The sequence below is a fragment of the Cynocephalus volans genome, chromosome 18 (genome assembly GCF_027409185.1).
Source record: "Cynocephalus volans isolate mCynVol1 chromosome 18, mCynVol1.pri, whole genome shotgun sequence".
NCBI lineage: Eukaryota > Metazoa > Chordata > Mammalia > Dermoptera > Cynocephalidae > Cynocephalus > Cynocephalus volans.
This window is the reverse complement of record NC_084477.1, coordinates 18,217,687-18,233,838: the sequence shown is the minus strand read 5'-3', so window position 1 is coordinate 18,233,838 and position 16,152 is coordinate 18,217,687. Positions and strand designations below refer to the sequence as shown.

The window sequence follows — 16,152 nt, the reverse complement described above, 5'->3', positions numbered from 1 at the left end:
ACCTCGAAACTAAGGAAGGCGTCTTTGCTGGCACTTGCTTAGTCTGGGCTGCTGTGGAGCAGGGCCCAGCATTTACTTGCTGTCGGGCCCCAGCCCTGTGGGTGCCCCTGGCTTCTCTACCTGGCCCCTCTGGGCCTGTTGGCCCCTGTATGCACGTGGGCACACTGGTATCCACCAGGTTTGCTGGCAAGATGAAACGACATTAAGAACGTGCAGTGCGCAGTCCAGAAACCCAGTGATCTCCTTCGTGGCATCTCGGTCGTCGGGGCGACCTCTTCCCAAATGTGCACAGAAGCGGCATGTGCACGGCGCGGGCAGATGGAGGGCCAGCGAGCGACAGGCCCTCAGGGATTTGGATGTCCTTCCAGCTGGGGTCCACAGCTGTCTCACTCTCCTGCCTGCCTGATCTCCAAGTGCCACCCGAGTCAGGCACGCTGCTGGGCAGTGGGGCCCCGCGCTCCTTCCCACAGGCAGGTGCATTTCATAACATCCAACTTCAGTGTCCGCGTGGCTGCGGGGAGTGAACGCATGTCCCTCTGCTCCTCCTGGAACCAGGTGGGCGCGGAGGCTGCTGCTACAGGAAAGGTGGGTGCAGGGTAGGGTCAGGATTCCTGTGACTTCCCCCAGACAAAAGGGCCTGTGCCAGCCGAACTCTCCAGAGGCCTCCCGCCCCTGCAATGTCTTGAAAAGAATGCTGTCAAAGCTGAATGTTGTGAACAAGGTGTTACACGTGAATATTAATGAGTGAGCCAAAATAGACCATATTGGTCAAGGTCAGAGTCGCCTGAACTGGTTCACAAGCTTATTCTTTGATTTACAGCTGACCTGCCTCCCACCTGTGACACTGTGGAAGGGCCCAGGCAATCCAAGGCCAGGCCTGCCCCGGGACTGCTGACCGCGGCCCATGCCACGTGCCTCTCCACCCTGGGTGCTTCTCATCAGACGGGTTGTTGGGGCACTTTCTGGTTGGCATGTAAAGGCCTCATTCATGGGCCCTGAAATTAACTAGTGGGTAGTGACCAACATTAAAAATTATATGCCACAGTACGTCACACAGAAGTGGTTTTTATATCCTACCCTCTGTTAAGTCTGACATCATTAAAAACGTTTTTGAACACTTCTGAAATCAGGAGAGGACGGGGCTCACAAGTGGACGGCGTCTTAGGGCGGTGGGGGGACCTGTGACGTGCCAGTGGGTTGTTAGGTCAGGAGGCGGGACTGCGCACTGCCACCTGCATTGGCACGGTCAGCAAAGTGCTTGAGGACAATTTACGGAAGGGATGTGAAGCCCGTTGTCTGAAAGCCACCTGCTGAAGTCAGGAAGGTGCAGACACAGAACACACAGGATGAGACGACCGCGGCGTGCCCCGTGAAGAGGTTCCAGCAGCCAGGTCTTTGAGGGCACAGAGCGGGAAAGTTAGGAGCTGGTGAGCGACTTCACAAGTGCAGGAAGTTGCAGGGTTTCACTCATATCATTAAAACGATGTGTAATTAGAAAGAGCTCCACTTAAACATAGTAATATAACTTCTAAGTGAAGGGAAAGCACCAGTGATCATTTGACTGACAATTTTTAAAAAGGTGCATGAAATACTGGTGCATCTTTCAATCACGAGGCTCGCAGGTGCAGTCAAGCAGCCGCGTGTGTGCCAGGGCATGAGCGACACACGTTCCTCACTTGGGCTGAGGTCTACACGCCTGGGAGCACCTGCTCCAGGAACGTTCGTTCGAACACACGACACCGGCCGGCAGACAGCGCCCTTCCCCACTCCACGCCACCCCGGTCCCTGCTCCCGCCACAGCGTTGTGTTGACTGCACCCGGCCCCACTCTCCACCCCTCCTCTCCTTATCTCTAGAGCACGTTTTCAACGTAATGAAGTAATGCTTCTTCTGCTGCACGGTGCACAGCCCTCCACCACCCAGGTCAAGAGCAGAACATCCCTGGCCCTCAGTGTCCCCTCCTGGGCAGGTGCCCGCCCCTTCTCAGCGGTCGTCTCTGTTCGCACCGAGTATGTACCATGGGCTTTCCCTGGCTCAAACTCTATGCACGTGAAATCATCCTGCAGGAATTAATCCGTACCTTTTCCTCTCGACAGTGTGATGTGCACTGGCTATGCCTTTCTGTGACTGTGTTGTGTGACACCACGCCGTTGTCCAAGCTGGTTACAATGTTCCTTTATGTGATGTACAGGTTTACCGCTCACATTCAGCTCTTTGATTTACCTGGAACTTAAGTTTGTGTAATGAGGCAGGGGTCCGATTTCTTTTTTTCCCTTAAGGATAGCCAGTTATCTCAGCTGCTGTGGTACAAAGTCAGCTCTTTCTTCGCGGCTGTGACACGTCACCTGTCATGTGAGTGTATTTCTGGTTTCTACTGCCTTTCCACTTTCCAGCCCATTCTGGACAACTTCCTACCTCTGTTTCACCACCCAAACTGCTCGTGCTGGGACTGCCGGCCCCTCCCTGCCACACCTGCTCATCCTGCCGGGCTCTCGGCAGCACCGGGACAGTTGGTGGCGCCCACTCAGTGCTCCTCCTGCCTGCTGGGCGCCTCCCCAGCTGCCTTCACTCCATGCTCTCACCCTCGGTCATGGCACCTATCTGCAGGCTTCAGAGCCCAGCCACACACACAGGCCAAGGACTCTTGTGGCAGCCACTGTGCTCGACTCCAGCGTCCACTCTTTCCCCGTCACGCAGCAGTAAATGAAGTGTGGGGACTGACCTCGACTTAGGAGCAGCTGGCAGGACAACCCCGGTCAGGAACTGGCTCAGCGACTGGCAGGCACCTTGGGTGAGCGTCCACCAAAGTACAGGCACACCACCTGTCCCCAGCATTTAAATGAGATGCCAACACCTTTTTGTTTGAAACTAAATACATTTTAATAAAAAACAAAATACAAAATAACTCTTTTCAGAAAACAGAAATCTTTAATCCTTTTTCCATGAATTAGAGCTTGCTTTCCCCTGGGAGCACAGGTAGATGGGTGTGCATCTCACAAAGTGCTCCTGGGACCGGGACCACAGGCAGAAGGCGGGAGCAGACCTCCCGGGTCCAGGGGAACGGCATGTGGAGGCTCCGCCACGCGTAAGTCCCACATCTTTCTATCTGGTGACGTATCATTCCAGATTATCTTATATCATAATCTTTTCAAGGGAGAGAATTATTAACAGAAGTGCAGCCATAAAAAAGAATCTCTCTTTCCCAAAGTCACTGCAAGAGCCCAGAGTGTTCTTGGTTAAACCCACCCAGCCACCCACCTCCAGAAACATGTCCACTGGAGTGATTGGTCTATCACCCGAAATTTCCCTTTCTCCTGGTCCACTGTGCTACCAAATTCTCTGAATTCCCTGAACCTCAAAATTCCAAGTATCACAGCCAGTGCCAGGAGTCAAACCTGAAATAAAAAAGCAGAGAAGGCCCTCTCTGCCAGTGCTATGTTTCCTCTTCTCAATAATAATAATAATAATTATAATTACAATAACAATAATAAAAAATCCGGGTTCTCTGTAATTCTGGAAAAGGGAAGACATTTCCCAGGATCCTCCCCTCCCTTTTCCTGGCTCTCACCCCTGCAGCCCTCCACTAACAGGGACGTCCCTTCCACCAGGGCTGGCCACAGGGACACCCACCGTGCTGCCTCTGAGAGCACCACACAACGGCCCTCTGGCCAAGTGGGACAGAGACGGACGTGCTGGCACTCGGCCGCGGCGGGGTCTCTGAGAACTTGCCTTCGCCCTCCGGACCACCCCAGTTCTCGATCGCATGTCCACTACGCCACCGCAGCCCTGCCCTCTGCCCTCCCACACTGGGGGGCTGATGGAGGGGCCAGAAGAAAGGGGAAGGGGCTTTTTCACAGTCCGTGATTCCATCTCTGCTTGTCGAAAGACCGCAGGGGAGGCTTTCCACCACTGTCCCAGTCTGTTCCAACAGAGACAAAAAATTAATGTTCCTGATTTTCTTGGGTAATTCCAGTCACCAGAAGGAGGTTACAGGCCATGAACTGCACACTCAGGACATTGCTCATCCTCCCAGTGCACACGCCCACGAGCTCGCTGGAGGAGCCGTCGGCAGGTGCACTGCAGAGTGTGTTCCTGATGTCCCAGACACGCACCGAGTTGTCCATGGAGGCCGAGGCAACCAAGCCACTGTCCGGGCTGAAGGCCAGGCTGGTGATGTTATCTGTGTGGCCTCTCAGCTCTTTATACAGGGTCCCAGAGGCCAAGTCCCACAGCTTCAGCCGCTGGTCCTCACCAGCAGATGCTAAGTACTTACCATTGGGAGAAAAGGCGAGGGACAGCACGGGGCCGCGGTGGCCCGTGAAGAGCCTCACCGAGTTCCCCTGCTGAGTGCTCCACAGCCGCACAGTCTTGTCGGTCGAGCCCGTGGCCAAGTAGTTTGAGTTCGGGTGGAACCTGACACAGTCCACATCTGCCAGGTGTCCTGCGTATATCCTCAGCGGGTACGTCCGATCAAATGACCACAGCCTGGCAGTGCGGTCGTGGGACCCGCTGGCGAAGTACAGGCTGTACGGGCTGATGTCCAGGTCCCACACCGGGTACGTGTGTCCCTGGTACAGCACGGTGTTGGTGAAGCTGCCCAGGTCCCAGTACCGGATGGACATGTCTTCAGAACAGGAGAGCAGCCCTGAGCTGTCCGCGAGGAACCGCGCACTGTACACGGGCCCACAGTGTCCGCGGAGGATCTTCATCTCGGTGCCCACGCCATCGACCTCATCGTCCTGAGAACAGCGGGGTAGGAAACACACACGCAGGGAACAAACGTTTAGTGGTGTGACACGGAAACGTGTCCAGGAAAAGACACAGAGAGTGGGAACTGCCTGGGAGACAGCATCTACCCAGTAAATGACAGTGGCCTGGCCCTTCCAGGTCACCCTGGAAAAAGCTCACGATGGCATAACTGAAGATAAAATCTCTTACAACTTAAACATGGCTTTCCTTCAGTTCATCGTGCAGCTAGGACTGAATCAAACCAGAAAGCACAGAACTGTAAAGCGATTTCTACGTCGCAAGGGCCGTGGGCCGCGCCCCTGGGTGAAGGGTGACGTTTCAGAATCGGGGCAAAGGGTGGCCCACGGTAACTGTCGCTGTTAATGCTGGTATCTGCCTTTTGAAAAGACGTATTTTTGAGTTTACATTAAGTTCTAGATTCTTTCACTCCACTGTCAGTTTTAGGCGCTTTAGGAGCCATATTGCTCTTTCTATTCTGTTTTTAAAAACCCTGACCCATTCATTGCTCCCACGAGGGTAAACACATGAAGGCAGACCTGGTCTCATTTCAAGATTCATGCAGCTCTCCTGGAGGAGTTTAGCCAAAATAAAACCTGAACGTGTAAGAATTAACAATACACTAGGAAGGTGTAGTTGTCAGCAGGCCCCGAGCCCAGCCATAAACCGCCCGCGTCCCAAAGGAAATCAAAACAAAGTTTTCAAACAGCAACTTCCTGGAGGGTCTCAAACATCCCCGAAGCAACAAACCAAGGCGTGGATTCAGAATTGCTTTAGACAAAGCCAAGCGACCCACGTGATCGGTGGAAATAACCTCCTGCGTGAGAGGACAGAAAAGCAGCCACGCTGACCGTGCCCGGGAAGGAAGCCCCTTCCACAGCCCTCCCTCGCAGGCACGCTGTCTGTCTTCAAACCCACTTTCCCTCTACCCCCCACAGACAAGCCCCTCAAGACCGCCACTGTCTCTACCCTGAGATTCACAAATTAGACGGCTTTGCACTAAACACCAGAAGAAAGGAGTAAACACCAGAAGAAAGAAGGTCCTGAACACGTAGGCTGTCTTGGCACACCGAGGGCCTCAGGAAAAGGGCACCTTTTTTCTACCTGCCACCTATTAAGTTTAAAATAAGATGAATGCCTCCGATGTGTACATATTTGAGAAGAAGCTGAGAGAAACACCAGCGCCCACACGTACTCAAAGCGCCTGTTCCAGACACTCGATGCTAAAAGCACTTCAGCATCTGGGAGCTCACGGTTCTGCTGAGTGCACCAAGAGCGTGCGCTGTTTTCCTTTCCAAAGAGGTTACAACAACACTTTAGAATTCCAGGAATGACTCAGGGCTCCACACCAGAAAGTTTACATAAGGACTGTGAGACTAAAAAGGACCCTGGATGAATTAGACAAAGATCTTCTGGAGGTTGACTGTGAGTTAAAGGGCTTGTCACTGTCTCTGAGGTGCGAGTGGTCTGCATTTGGGACAGGAGGTCATGGAAGTGGGTCTTCACCCCTTGGGGGGACCCAGGCCTCGTGCTTGCAGACGGGGAGGAGGCAGCACCAGGAGCCACATTTGTGCTCCCCAGAGGTCCCAAGGATGGTCCCGGGCCTGTGGAAAAGCTCCCGGGTGACTCTGCAGACCAAGAAATGGAGAAAGCAGGATACGCTGTGGCCATCACCACCAGCTCTCTCCCAGGACCATGGCTTACAATAACCCAGCCACGCTTTCCCGTGAGACTCCACCTGGCCCACGAGGGGCCAGACAGTGCACGCAGATGCTCTGGGGCTGTCTGCTGTGCCCGTGCTGGATTTCACAGGCCCTGCTCTGCCTCGGAGCCCTGAGTGTCTCACACTCGTGTGGCTGGCTGCTCTGGTCTGCCCTCAATCAGGGGGACATTTTGGGGTCTGGAATTCAGCCTTGGATGGTTCTCCAACTAGCTATCAATAGAACTGAAAGAAATCAAATTTGGCTGGGCTTGTGTGAGAGGTGATAGCAGCCCGAGCTAGACAGAAAAGGTGGCTGCTGGCCAGTGCAAACCGCCACGCTTTGCAGGTGTAAAACACACACCAGCCTCTAACACCCAGGACAAAGAGACAGGTGCACGCAACTGGCTTTGGCAGTATTTTCCCTATGGCTACACGTTGAAATGATAATACTGTGTCCATGTTGGATTGAACAAAATACATTACTGAAATTATTTTTCAATTTTTCAATCTTTTTTAATGTGGCTACAAGGAAAGTTTAAGTTACATATATGGCTCACATATATTCCCATCGGACAGCATTGATCTAGCTGACAGTTTTATATAGAAACCACAGATTTAAATTTTGTTGACAAAATTAAATTTTGTTGACTGACTTCTCTACTTTTCAAACTTAAAAATGGCCGGGTTGGGGAAGTCACAACCTTAAATGAGCTGAATGTGGGTGCTTTACTGCTGGGTGGGGGGCGGGGTGCTGGTGCTAATGGGGGTGGTCCTGCACACGGCTAAAGAGGACGGTGTCTTGATGGGTATCTGCTGTCCTGCCACGCTGCTCAAATGCTAAAACTCATGGTTATTGCCCACTAGGGCAACAGCTGGAAGCCACCTCGACCTGCGTCTCCTGTGGAACAGAGGACGGAGGGTGAAGTTCCCAGTCTCCACTTTAGGGGCCGAGGCTGCCGTGCCAATCAACTCATTCCAAAGGCTAGTCCAGATCATCTTCAAGTAGCAGATAAGGAAAGCTTCAGGACAGCGCCGTAAAGCCAGTTTTATGTGGTATAACTGACAGAGAAAATTTTAAGCTTACATAGGAGCTTTCGGTCATAGTCTACATTGTTTTTTTAAAAGATATAATTCAGATCCTATAAAATTGACTCTTTTAAAGTGTGCAATTAAACGGTTTTGAGTACAGAGTAGTGCAACAGTCACCGCTACCTAACACAGAACATTTTCGTCACCTCACAGAGAAACTCAGTACCCAACAGCGGTCTTTCCCCTGTGCCCGGCCCCTGGCGACCACCGATCTCCTTTCTGTCTCTGCAGACTTACCTATCCGGGATATTTCCTACAAATGGAACCGTACAACGTGAGCTTTCCTGCGGGCGTCCTTCACTTAGCAAACAGTTTTCACTGACGCCACAGCACGCATCAGTGCCCTGTCCCTTCTCACGGCCGAGTAATAGTCCCCCCTGTGCACACAGCACAGCCGGTCTATCCAGTCACTTGCTGATGGACGTTTGGGCTTTTCCCACTTCTTGGCTATTGGGAATAACGCTGCTATGAACATTCACGTACAAGTTCTTGTGTGGACGTGTGCTTTCAATTCTCTTGAGTATATATCTAGAAATGGAATTGTTGGGTCTGAACACTGTTTTAAATACTTATGTTAATTTATGCAAAAGTTATTGCTTCAAAAAGATTCAAGCAGAGAGTGCACACTGGCTTTTTCAGCTGGCTCCCGTGTTTCTGCACGTGGCTTCCCTACCTACTTCTCCCTGTGTGTCTTCCACGGGAACGTGAACCTGTGACTCCTACGTTAAGTCTTGATTTTAATTGTGAATTCTACAAGGATAAAAGGAAGTCTAAAAAGCAACTACCATAACTAACGTATACCTTGCTTCCCCCCAAAATATCCTGTCCAAAACCAAAAAGAAAACTTCCCCAAACTGCTGTGACAACATGGGTGAGTGTAGAAATCCCAAACAGGGAGGCCCTCAGCAGCTGAACAGGAGAATCTCAACCTTAGTTGTAAAGTTTAAAAAAGAAGTTTGTCCTTAAAGAAAGCAGGGACTAGAATCTGCAGTACGCTCAGTATGGGTAACAGTGAAAACCCGGGAACAAAGCCACCGTTCCCAGGGTGCCCTTTGCTCTCTCCTCGGGGGACAGCACTTCTCGCTGTCCACCTGCTGTCCACGCCTGAGACACGAGTGTCCCCCTTGGCCCATCCTCGCATCTCCTGCATTAATCCCGTCGCTGAGATCTTCTCCGGCCCGACCGCTGTTTCCCCGCCCACCGCCACCACCCGGGCTGGGGCTGCCATCACTCGTGTGCAGCCGGCGTCCCCTGTCCACCTCCTGTCCCACCCCCTCCCTCTTCCAGCCACTCCGAACTTCTCTCTCTTCCTGGAATCGCTCACGCTGTTCCTTACTCCCGGATCTTCAAGTACACGTCTGATGCCCGGAAACCGACACAGGATAAGTCACAGAGCTGCTTCCAGTGGTGGCCAGAGTAGAGTCTTAATGCCCAGAATAATCTCCAATCTCTGTGTCATCAAAGCCAAGAAGGCCAGTTTTTTTTTTTTGTACTTATAGAAAATTGAGAGTAAAGGAGGGTGGTATGTGAAGAACTCCCAGGCAGCTAGAACTGTCTCCAGGGAAAGGAGCATGTTGAAAATTCAAATATAAGTGCAGTGCAGTGGAACACATTTGGGAGAGAACTGTACCGTCCTAGAAACCAGAGCTCGGACACGAGAACACAGACTCTACTCATCATAACCAAGCCCTCTAATTATACTGTTCCAGTTGCACAATCCAAACTTCAAAGCCATGCGAGCTGAGAGGGGACTCAGAACAGGAACGGGAAGGAAAACGAGGCTCCATGTAATGCACTCAATAGTCTTATATCCCTATCAGCAACTGTAACTTTACTAGCATTTTTTACTCCTTAATTTTTCAACTCTATGCAAAGAATTTTCCACCCATAGTAGCCGCAGGCAGAGCCACCTGAACTTCAGGGGTGGATTGGCAGAAGCATCTGTGGGTCACTCCTGCGGAGAGTTAACTCTGTGAGGGTCAGTTTCTACCTCCCACGGCCCGTGTTTCAATGACCATCTCCAAGCAAAGCCACGAGATGTCACAGCAGACAGCTGCACTTGGGGGGAAATGGACCTCCACATCCCGTGTGACTTTTCAGACTGGGGAGCCCCTTGGGGTGTGTCCAGCAGAGAGGATGCACGGGCCTCCCATGGCCGGTGGCCCCCTCTACTGCAGAGAGACTGAAACACACGGCTTTCCACAGAGAAACGATGACAGCTGTCACAGTTAAAATGCAGACCCTCTGACCCAGTCATCCTACTTCTAATTGTTTGTACTTGTGCAAACGTGCACACACACAGACGAACATTTACTGTAAATCTCAGCTACGGGTCTTTAGTTAGGCTGAGCGATGCTATCCACATTTCAGACAGTAATAACACTGACCATTCGCTAATAACGTCATGCTAATGTTGTTAAAAATAGTTTTGCCTCTTAGGCATGAGCAGGAATTCAATGACTATGGGTTACGTGACATCAGACAAGCAGGTGCAGGGAAGAAATGATGGTAATCATACCTCCTCCTCCAGGATGTCACAAGCCAAGTGGATGCGGGACACGTCCACTCGATGGGGCTCCGATTTCAACTTCTTGGATCGTAAGCTCCAGAGTTTTATACAGGAGTTGTCAAAGCCAGCAGCCAGCAGCTTGCTGTCGGGGGATATCTCTGCGGTGTTCAGCAGCTGCTCTGTGTTGTAGAAGGCGTAGAAGCAGATGGTGGTGAGGGACGGAGGCCCGTCCTTGACACGCTTAATGCTCTCCTGCAAGACCTCCAGGGCGGCCTCGTTCTGCAGGATGGGGCTGGGCATGTCGGGGGGCTCCAGGCCGCTGCTCTCGCTGCGGGAGGAGCTGCCGCTGGCGTAGAGCTGGTAGTCTGTTCTCTTGGCGGGCTGCACGTCCAGGTGGACGTGCAAGGTGAGGACTCTGTACAGGGCAGTGTTGTTGTCACTCTGGAGGTAGCGGACCAGGTAGTTGTAGCTGTCTTCCTGGAGACGGACCACGTACTTGTTGTCTAGGAACGCGCGAAGCCTGGAGTTCGACAGGATGTCCTGAATGGTCTGAGTGGTCTGCAGCTGCTCGACGACGTCCTTCTGGCTGGCGTTCTGCAGGAACATCCCGTGGAAGCGGCTGTAGAAACTCTCCACGGTGCTCTTGGGGCTGTTCTGGACCAGGTGGAGATGGAGGTAGACAAAGAGAGGGTAGAGGAGGGGCATGACCTCGTGCCTGTGCTGGGAATCAGAATCTACAATGGAGAAAAGCAAGGGCTTTACAACCAGCATCACTCACAGGGCAGCGGGACCCTCCCGGGGACCCCCCCATCACGTACCCCTTCTCCTGACTGAGGGGGAACAGCGTGGACTGACAAGTCCAGAGCCTGGGCTTGAAGCCACCAGTCAGGAACACGTGACTTGCCTGAGTCCCCAGTACATTCATGTTTCTCAGACTGGGGACCTCAGACCTCTGAGGGTCCTTAGGTGTATTCCTGGGAGACTGAGCTCTTCACAAAAACTTAACACGATGATAACCTAAAAACCAACGAGTTCACGTGTATTCAGATTGTCTGGATGTCCACCTGGCGAGTAAGAACTGACAGCGACTTTAAAGCTCTGGGCTGTGTTTTGTGATTGCATCTGGTGTCCGTCGCCTGATGCAAATCAAAGCACTGACACATGTCACCCTGACACTGAGAGCACAACATCCATCCACAACCGTCCCATCTGTCAGTGTACTCACTTTGATCATGTTGGTTAAAAAGTAAAACTTTTTTGCAGTGATAACTTACAAACAAAATATTTTCATGTCATGAAAACTAAACTACGTCCTGATTAGAGATTTTAACACCATGAAACTATGTGACAAAGAATGTTCAAAACAGGGCACAGCTTCATGGACCCAGCCAGGAGAGGTGCACTTGACACTGAGGGCATGTGCTGTGAGGGCTGCAGGCCTCACGCTGCTCAGACACGGGCAGCGGGCAGAGCGTGGGGCCACCAGGGTGATGACAGCAGCTGCCTCAGCCACCAGCCCATCGAGGCAGGCCTGCAGCAGCAGTGAGTTGCAGCCAAAGCCGTCCTGCCACATCACTCACTGTCAACTCAAACACGACTGCTTTTCTGGTTTTGCTCATCCTTCACGTGTAATCAGTTTGGGTTTTGTACAGAAATATAATAAGCATATAGGTTTTATATCTAGAGTAATGCTTGTTCCTAGTTAAACAAATTAAAATAACAATGTGTTAAGTCAGCAGTTACATTCTGCTAGCATTTTTTTTTTAAGAGAAGGAATCCATGCAGGTCCGAGGCCGAGGGGCCCTCACCTGGAGGGCCCCACCTGCCTAACCTGAAGACAAATGACACAGCTTGCTATCTCTGCCGCACACCTTATTTATCACAGGTGCATTAATCTGCATAATGTGTGCATCTAGAATAAACGTATCCCCTATACAGATACGTACTTAGAAGATGAACTTAAGTTACAACAGCGACTCCAATGAGCTGGAGGTGAAGGCTGCCACCTGGCCGGGCCACATCAGCCTCCTTGTGCCTCTGGATCAAGAGGCAAAGAAAGGAGTTACTGTGCCAGCGGGGTGACTGATCCTGACTACCAAGGGGAAATAGAACCGCTGCCCCACAATGGAGGTAAAGAACAGAATGTCTGGGACACGGGAAATCCCTCGGGGCATCTCTTAGCATCACGATGCCTGTGACTAAGGTCAAGGAAAACTACAACAACCCAATCCAGGCAGGACTGCGAATGGCTCAGACCCTTCAGAAATGACAGCTTGGGTCACCCCACCAGGTCAAGAACCATGACTGGCTGAGGTCAAGGGGGCGCAGAACATCTTCCACTGAGGCAGGCAGCTGTGAACACCGCCACCAGCATGTGACAAGTGGCAGAAGTGACAGTCGAAGTGGTGTAAGCACTTCCTCCTGTCGTCATGAGTGTCTGTGGCTGTGTCTACAAACAGAGACGCAACAAGCAAACACCTCAGTTTTCTCCCCCCACCCCCTCTTATCATGTAACATAAGGTGCATTAACTTCATGCCTCAGTACTTAAGAATTGCTAACTTTACACCACAGTATTTTAATTATGGAATGTCATGGGGAAGCGTGAACACCACCCACGGACTCTGGTGTTTTGGGTTGTGCACAGGACAGTTGTATTGTTGTCAGGTGAAAGTATGACCTTGTTACTGTCCTTATTTTGAGAGCAGGAGTGGAATAAGGAGATGTAAATGTGTGCCAAGTTGACAAGGGGTGGACTTGTGATGTTTAATTTTATGTGGCAAATTCCTGTAGATGCTGCTGTGAAGGTATTTTTTAGATGATTTCAACTTTTAAGTCAGTAAACTCTAAGTAAAGCAGATCGCCCTCTTAAACTGGTGGGCCCCCGTCAAATCAGCTGAAGACCTGAACAGAATAAGACTGAGCCCCCCAGAAGGACATCTGCCCACAGAGGGCCTTCGCACGCGAGCGGCGGCTTCCACGCAGTCCTGGGTCTCCAGTCCGCTGAACTACTCTGCAGATTTTGGACTTGCCAGGCCTCCATAATTGCATGAGCCAACTCCTTAAAATAACTCTCTCTATATATACATCCTGTTAATTTTGTTTCTCTGGAGAACTCTGACTGATACAGATTTTGGTGTTTCTTTAAATACCATAATTCTTTAGAAGGCCTCTGGAAATCTTCTTTCCCAAAATATCAATTACAAGAGACTCCAACTTTACCAATTAGACTTCTAATATAATGATGCTCCTTGATTTACAATAGGGCTATGTCCCAATAAACCCATCAAAAGTCAAAAATATTTTAAGTCAAAAATGCATTTAATACTCTGATAAACCCATCATAAAATCAAAAAATCATAAGTTGAACCACAGTTTAGCCGGGACCACCTGTATTCTATTGTGATGGATTGTTTTTAACTCCTTAGAATTTTAGTTTCAGGCTTATGTTCCAAAATGAGAAGCATTTTTAATTTAATAAGTTTAGGGGGAAAACCTAGCTATCAGGAAATAGTGATGCACTGCTTTAACTCACTGAAATTCACTGCTGCTTCAGCTCATGGTTTCAAGATTGCTTAACTGCTCTCTCCTGTCCGAAGAGAACAGTGTGCTGGGTATAAAACAAATCTGATCTGTTTAGAAGGTGAGACTCAGAAGTCCTTTGAGACATTCTCATTTCCTAAGCCTCTGATTTGCACCTCCATGTACTGAGGCCAAGTTCTTTATCTCAGCTCTGTATCTTTCTCTTAAATTCCAGCCCCCAGTTTCCTCTTGGGTGCCACTGTCGTAACAATTTTAAAAGTATCGCCCTTCTAACTTACTTCTGTTCAATGTACCTCACTCCCCACCTGAGTCTCAAAGCCTCATTTGTCCTCAACCCTCCTTCCTACTTTACACCTGGCCTCGGACATTCCGCCCTGGTAACGTAGCTGTGAGATCAAGACCCTGCCTTCCGCTTGCATGTGCTGTCACGTTCTGGTCCTCTTTCACTGCACTGCTCAGGTACTGCCGTGGACTTTAACTAATGGGTGGGCCTCCCAGCAACACGTCTTACAAACCGTTTTATAACCTGCTTCCAGACCAGTATTTATTAATCTCTAGTCTGAAAGCCCCACACTCAAACAAAGCCAGTTCCTGAGCTGCTCCTGCAGAGGCGCCAACTCTGCCCTATTGCTCAGGCCCTTCTACTTACCAAACCCTCCCATCCCCTTCCGTGGTCTGCTGAGACCCAGTCCACCCTTCCAGGGCTGACTTAGATCCCACCTCCTGCTCAGCAAAGCCTCCTCTGACTGCCCTGACTAACCCACTTTCTCCTTTCACTCCTAATGCAATTACTACATGTGCACAACTCAGCAGCTGATCTCATAGCAGTAGTGAAAACGCTTCTACTATATTCAAATTTTATTTCAAAACTTTTACTTTTAGCCTTTTTAGGTTAGGATTAGCTTCCAAATTGGGTTAATGACTATGATATTTTATACTATATTTCGGTGCTCAAAAAATAGTTGTTCATTTCATCTGGGTGACAGCTCTTTGGAAACCTGAGGGTAGACAAAAATGTTCTGGGAAAAGCCATCCACAGGTGAACGATATGCATTCACCCCCTCCAAACAATGTGAGGTCAACGGACTAAAGAATCAAATTAAGGACACAATAACAGATGGCTTTCCCAGTGTTGAAACAAGACAAGAAATCACAAAGGAAACAGTAACAGTTCACGATCTACTGAAATGTAAAGCTTGAGCAAAGGAGACCACGAGGTGAGAATAAAGACGTTACATATGTGGACCCAACCAGTACCACCAAATACAGGGGGGCGATGGCTACCCATTAAGAGCCCCGGCAAATACTTAAGAAAAACCCCAGGAGCCCCAGGAGACGAGTGGGGAAGGGTTGTGAACACCAGCACTTGCACCAGGACAAATCACATTAGCGATCATTTAAGTTCATACTAAACATACGAATGCTTCACTGCAAAAACCACGGCAGTTATATAACAAAATTATTTCACCGAGTCTACTTTATCATAGTTATTCTTCAGTGACTGAAAAACACAAATATATATATATATATATATATATATATATATATATCACTAGGGTCATGGAGTGTCAACCCTAATGGAAATGAGTCAGGCCAGGGACGGGAGCCGTCTCGCCCGGTGGCCAGCACCCGCCATGACAGCTGCACCTGTGCCCTACTCCTGTGTCTGTTTTCCTCGCCGGATGATGTGCTCCCTGACGGCAGGGGCCACGTGGACACAGCCGGTGACCACGTCCAGCCTGGCATGTGGTCAGCCCTCCACAGCAGCACGGGCTGCATGGGTGACACTCAGGCTGGAAGGGCCAGGCTTTCCTGTCCAACCCCCGGCATGGTGAGGGAGATCTACCCCAGAGAGAGAAACGCAGCCGTGTTTGACAACTGAGTACAGTAACTTCCTAAAAACCGACTTAGAAATCTTTTAAAAGTGCTTAAAGCCTCAAAAAAAAAAACAATGCACTGATTAAAAAATAACTCTACCATTCCTGCTTACCTCTCATCAAAATCCTCATTACAAATTCAATTTCCTTCTTTTTACCCTTGGAGATGATGGGCAGCTGATCATTGCTGTGATATTTAACATTCACACGCTATGAGGAACTTAATGCACTTTCTTTCTTTTCAGTTTAAACATAATTTATGTTTAATAGACTCTTTTTACTAACCCTTTAATCATTTCGCATTTTTGTGCCTATGTGACAGACTATTCTCTACTTATTAATTTCCCCACTCAACGACTGACACTGACAGCCCTCTCTAGGGTTTTATTTTGTAACCTTTATTTCCTATAACTTTGTCGATTTTCCCCAACTACAGAGTAGATGTCGATTCCTTCTTTTAAAATCCTCACCACCATGATGGGGGTCAAATAGAACTAGGATAAGTGTAAGTGGGTGTAAGGCTGGGTATATTATTTTGGGTTTTACAGTGGGCACCTTTCACACACAACTTTACTATTAAAAATTATGGACACAAGGATTATTCAAGCAAGAAAAGAAAAATAAAACAAGCTCAAATGTTTTTTTTTTTTTAACTCTAATTTACCACTAATCCATTCCTGCTTAATGAC

At 49.7% G+C, this 16,152-nt stretch overlaps 1 protein-coding gene across 3 annotated transcripts in view; it reads right to left on the bottom strand.

Annotated features, from left to right (window-relative positions):
• Positions 1–2,935: 2,935 nt before the first annotated feature.
• TAF5L (TATA-box binding protein associated factor 5 like) overlaps positions 2,936–16,152 on the bottom strand; it is a 26,645-nt gene continuing 13,428 nt past the window's right edge. For all 3 annotated transcript variants that reach the window (XM_063082753.1, XM_063082752.1, XM_063082754.1), the window contains 2 exons: positions 10,055–10,779; positions 2,936–4,738 (listed from right to left, as the gene is read on the bottom strand). In XM_063082753.1, the coding sequence (XP_062938823.1) occupies positions 3,941–4,738; positions 10,055–10,779 (1,523 nt within the window). In that variant the 3' untranslated portion in view covers positions 2,936–3,940. The remainder of the gene's footprint in view (positions 4,739–10,054; positions 10,780–16,152) is intronic.